A 5,282-nucleotide genomic window follows, 5' to 3' on the forward strand; every position below is an offset into this window, starting at 1 on the left:
AGGGTTTCTCGCACGGTTCCTCAGCCCCGGGCTCCGCTCCTTCTTCCCCTTCGGCTCAGAGAACCCTTCACACTGCTGGTGTTGTCCCTCAGCAGCAGCCCTTTTCTGCGTGACCGACCACCCTCCATCACCACCCAGCGGAAGTTCCTCCTCCGACTCATCTTCAATTTCCCAAATCTCCGTCGGGGGGCTATCTTGGGCTATGCCCTTCCCTTTCTGTTCCTGCGTCTCCGTCGCCACCCTTTGATGTTCCTCAGTCTCCTTGGTCCGCTGCCTGGTCTCCATAATTCTCCCGCTTCCTTTACTGGGAGGTCTCTGATATTCCACGTGCTCAATCCAGGCCAGACGGCTCTCCAACACCCTAATCACTCCTCTCCCAATTTGGAAACAACCAGATGTCCGATCGCCTTCCCCGATCTTGATATAAATAGGATTTTTGACCTCCTCATACCGTTTATCACCCGCGAACGAATGCCGCCATTTGCTAGCTCGGTTGGCAATATTAATGGTAATTATTCCTTGGTTAATGTTTGTTATTGAGGCTTCTGACAGCCCACCATCCCCTCCACTGAAAATACATAAATTAATGATCTCACCCTGCGCAAGATCGAGTGCCATTACCTTCGCACACTGCCTTAGTACAGCTCTGTACTCAACCATCATTTCATTAAGCTTCCCCGATTGATCATTGATAAAAAATCGGGATCTCCACGTCCTTTGTTCATGCCAGCTCAAAGATCCGACAAGGTGCTTACGTGGCTTGGTCATAATCTGAGTTAATGATCCCAGCCAACTCTTTCCACTCGCTGTTTCCACACACAACCTTCCATTGTTGGTCAATCCTGTTACCCCTCACTCTGCTGCCCCAATTGGCCAGGTAATCAGCCGCCTGGTTACCTTTCCTGCGGACATGACTTACTACCTTATACTCAATCTTTTTTAAGAGAACTGCAATATCCTGAACGATACCCGCAGTACGCCAACTGCTGGTGGCTTTTTCCCAGCTCTTGCCATTATTTAATTTCCTCACCATGTCCACTGCAATCTGAGAATCGCCCGCGATTTCCAGGTTAGGATAACCATTTCTAACTGCAATCCTTAATCCTTGATGGAGGGCCTAGAATTCAGCTTCATTATTAGTCATCTCTCGTCCCCCTTCTGCGAATATCCATCTGACCTGTTTATTACTATCTCTGAAGATGCCTCCGAAGCCTGCTTCTCCTGGGTTTCCTTTCAAAGCCCCATCAAAATTTAAATTAACAAAGGTATCCCTGGGATAACTGAATTTGTCAGGGCTCTGGCTCCTCATGTCCTGAGGGACGGATAGCTTGTGATGGACCATCTCCAGTTTTAAGTTTAACTTAATCAGAATTTCTTGTTCCTCCTGATTTGTCTTCCAATCATCCTCGTACCATCTCTCCACCAGAACTGTTTCCCGCATGAGCTCTACAGCTTTTACCCAGATTGTCTCCAGATCCTTTGACAAATTCTGGAAAATCCTCTGATTTCTCTCCTTCCAGATCATCCACATAACAAACCCCGGAATAAGATTCCAGGCTCTTTTAACGACCTTGCATTGGAAGACTTCCTTATTCCATTTGAAGACCAATTCATTAAAATCACTGATGAAAAATCCTGGTTTATTGAAGGTCTGCTTAATATTCACCCACAGATTCTTAGAATACGGACATTTAATCAGAAGATGATCTCTGGTCTCCCCCTCTTTATTGCAGAGACAACATATCGATGGCCCATTGAAACCCTTTTTCTGGATTCTATCCCAGGTTAGGATCTTATTTTTTGCAGCCAACCATATGAATATGGAGACTTTTGGCCACCAATTATTTTCCCATACGACTTTCCAATCCAGGTTTCCAACATCCCCATTCTGAGGATCAAATAAGTAATAAGCTTCTTTGGTGGTAAACAGACCTTTCATGGAATTCCCCCACCTAAGGATATCTTGGCCATCACGAGCTCTGATTTTCCTGGATCCAACTTCTTTTTTGTATTTGTCTTGCAGGTCTTGTTCAATCTCCCTGTCCCATTCCACTGGATCAATCCAAACTCTCCACCCTTCTTCCACAGTATGAACTTTCCAATAGTCTCTAACACAAGTCCTGTTTCCTTCTATTCTGGCTCAGATTTGATTAAGATCTTGGATTCTACTCAGCCTTTCTCTCTGTTGCCACCTATCTTCCCAAAAATTTTCTTCTGCTCCTCCACGGATCTCCCAGAAAGCATTTTTTTCCACCAGATCCTGGTTCTGGCGAGCCAGGTCCCAAATAGAAGAACCTTTAGGCGTTTCCTGTTTCCTTAGGATCTCTAACGTTGAATCAGGCATGTTATATTTAGTCTTCCATATGTTCTTCCACAGATCATTGCCCCCCCTGAGCCACCTCCACCACAACTTGGCTCCCAGGACCCTGTTGAGAGTTTCAGGGTCTCTCAGCCCCAAACCACCTTTCTCCTTTCTCTCCGTTAACTATTCCCAAGATACAAGAGCCCACTTCTTTTTTTGGTCAGACCCTCTCCAGATGAAGTTCCTTATGATTTCTCTGATTTTAGCACAAACCCCTAAAGGTGCGGCCATTATCGAAAGAGAATAAATTGGGATAGCTTGCAAGACAGATTTCACCAAGACTATTCTACTTGCAATGTTTAAGGCTCTGAAGGCCTAGTTTGCTACCTTTGCGTTCAATTTATCCAAGACACCCTGCCAATTTTTCATCTTTTTAGAGGTGAGGTCTAGAAGATTACTTAAATACCTCGTAGGTAATTCCCATCTTCTAAAACCCAAAAGTCTGGTGAGATGGGTTCTTACCTGATCTATTGTGTTGAATATGAAGATACAAGATTTGTCTCTATTGATTTCCAGGCCAGATGCCTCCGCGAATAAATCCAGAATTCTTTTGATATGTCTGACTTCTTTGACTGTTGGTTCTCCAAAAAGCATAATATCATCCACGAATTGTTGGTGGGTTAAGGGAAAATTATTCCCCCATAGCTTGAGACCCTTCAACCTGTTTGCCTCTCTTTCTTGTTTAATAAAGCGACCCAAACCTTCAGCTGCAAGGATGAACAGAAAAGGGGATAAAGGATCTCCTTGTCTAATTCCTAGAGAAGCATTAAAAGTTTTCGTTGGAGTTCCATTGACTAGGATAGAGAAATTTGGAGAGGAGATGAGACTATGGATCCAAGCAATCCACCTCTTATTAAACCCAAAGCTCTCTAGGACTTTTCCCAGATAATTCCAATTCAATCTGTCATAAGCCTTAGACAAGTCCAGCTTAATCAACATGCCTTTTTGTTTTTTAACCTTAAGAGAGTGCAAGAATTCCTGAGTTACAACAAGACCATCAAGGATCTGTCTTCCTTCAACAAAAACAGTTTGTTCTGTAGATATTAACTGGTCTAGAAGGGGTTTTAATCTCTTAGCTATCAGGGACGTTACAATCTTGTAAATAACATTGCACAATGCTATTGGTCTAAAGCCATTTGCATCCTCTAAATTTTCACCTTTAGGAATTAAAGAAAAAAAGGTAGCGTTGAGAGCCGGCCATACCTTTTGATTCCTTCTTGATTCTTCAACCAGATCAAGGATCTCTCCCCCCAAGAAATTCCATCCCGCCTGGTAAAAGTCTACTGTGAAGCCATCTGGTCCCGGGGCAATACCCTTCTTCATTGCTTTCACCGTCTCTTCTACCTCCTCGAGGGTCGCAGCTCTCATCAGAGCCTTATTTTGGTCTTTAGTGACAAGGCTGGGAATGGCCGAGCAGATTTCCTAAATAGCTCTAGATCTATCAACCTGTGGTTCAGATAAGATTTCTTTGTGGTGATCCACAAGAACCTGTTCAATCTCCTCTTGCTCCACCACTCTATTTCCATTCCTATCCTTAATGGATAGGATTTTGTTCCTCTGTCTATGTTTAATCATTGCCTGATGGAAGAATTTAGTATTTCGTTCTCCCTCTCTTAACCATTTTATTCGAGATTTCTGTCTCCATAGAACCTCCTCCTGCTTTCGTCTTTCTTCTAATTTCCCAAGGATGACCCCTTCTTTGTTGATGCTATCCTCTGTCCTGCCTTCCACTATCATCTTTTGCTGAATGCTTTCCATTTCTCCTTCTAATTTTTGTTTATCCTCAAAGATGTTTCCAAACTCTTCTTTTTTCCACTTTTTAATTTTGCCCTTCAGCTCTTTCAGTTTTAATTGGAACGTTTGCATTTTTCCTTTACCTTTCATAGAAGATCGTCGCCACCATTCCTCGATTCTCTTGATGAATTTTGGGTCTCTCAACCAGAAAGATTCAAACCGGAAAGGTCTCCTCCCACGATTCTTTTTGATATCAATCTCTAATCTAATCGGCCAGTGATCAGACCCCAAGGAAGGTATAATCTTTGCCTCTACAAAAATGTCTTTATTCATAATAGCTTCTGAAACTAGGAATCTATCCAGCCTAGAAGCGATTTGGTTTTTCCCTCCTCTCCTGTTATTCCAGGTAAAAATCCCATTGATAGTTTGAATGTCAACTAGTCTTAAATCCTCTATTGTCTTATTGAATCTATCCATGATTTGGTCCACCTTCCTCACCCCTCCTTTTTTCTCATCCAAGGATCTGATTAAGTTAAAATCACCCCTTATGATCCAAGCAGCTTCAGGATACAGTCTACGGATAACTTTCATGCTTGCTATGAAGTTTTCTTTTTCACCTAAGGAGGGGGGGCCATAAACCCCTGAAACAACAACCTACTCCTTGGTTCCCACTATCCTACCCTGACCAGTAAGGATTCTACTCATACTAGTCCATCTATCAAGGATGATATCGTTAGGGTTCCACAAAATTGCTATACCTCCTGCAGATCCAATAGCATCCAACCCCATCACTTCGTAATGAAGATTATTTTTTCCTATAATACCCTCAAGCTGTTGAACCGATATTTTAGTCTCCTGCAAAATCATAATGCTAGGTTTCTCTTTTTTCAACTTGTCTTTCATGTACCTTTGTTTACCCTTACTATTTAAACCCCTGATATTCTAACTGATGACAATCATTTAAAACTTTTGATAGGAGGGGAAAAAAACCTCTGACAGAGGTATCACCTTACCTGAATTGATCAACTCTTCTCCCACTGTCTGGATGGTTTCGCTCATTGTCTTACGACCCCTCTTTCTACTGTTCTTGCCAGAGCTGTCCAGTCCCATCAATTCTGTCCCCTGATCATTTCCGGTCATCACCTGCTTGACTATATTCTCCCCTTTTTTCTCCTTATATTTCTGG

The 5,282-nt window shown here is 42.8% G+C and overlaps 2 protein-coding genes across 2 annotated transcripts; both read right to left on the reverse strand.

Annotated features, from left to right (window-relative positions):
• Positions 1-751: 751 nt before the first annotated feature.
• LOC149184046 (uncharacterized) lies at positions 752-3,730 on the reverse strand. Its single transcript, XM_089415207.1, has 4 exons — positions 2,825-3,730; positions 2,170-2,485; positions 1,178-2,076; positions 752-1,045 (listed from the first exon to the last, which is right to left on the reverse strand). Exons 1-4 carry the CDS (start codon positions 3,728-3,730, stop codon positions 752-754), a joined length of 2,415 nt encoding a protein of 804 aa, XP_089271333.1.
• Positions 3,731-3,784: 54 nt separating this feature from the next.
• On the reverse strand, positions 3,785-4,687 carry LOC149184047 (uncharacterized). Its single transcript, XM_089415208.1, has one exon. The coding sequence runs from the start codon at positions 4,685-4,687 to the stop codon at positions 3,785-3,787; it is 903 nt and encodes a 300-aa protein (XP_089271334.1).
• Between the last annotated feature and the right edge of the window lie 595 nt (positions 4,688-5,282).

This window comes from Pinus tabuliformis, chromosome 3_2 (assembly GCF_031772625.1).
Source record: "Pinus tabuliformis cultivar Carrire ecotype Pingquan chromosome 3_2, CPIR1, whole genome shotgun sequence".
Classification (NCBI taxonomy): Eukaryota; Viridiplantae; Streptophyta; class Pinopsida; order Pinales; family Pinaceae; genus Pinus; species Pinus tabuliformis.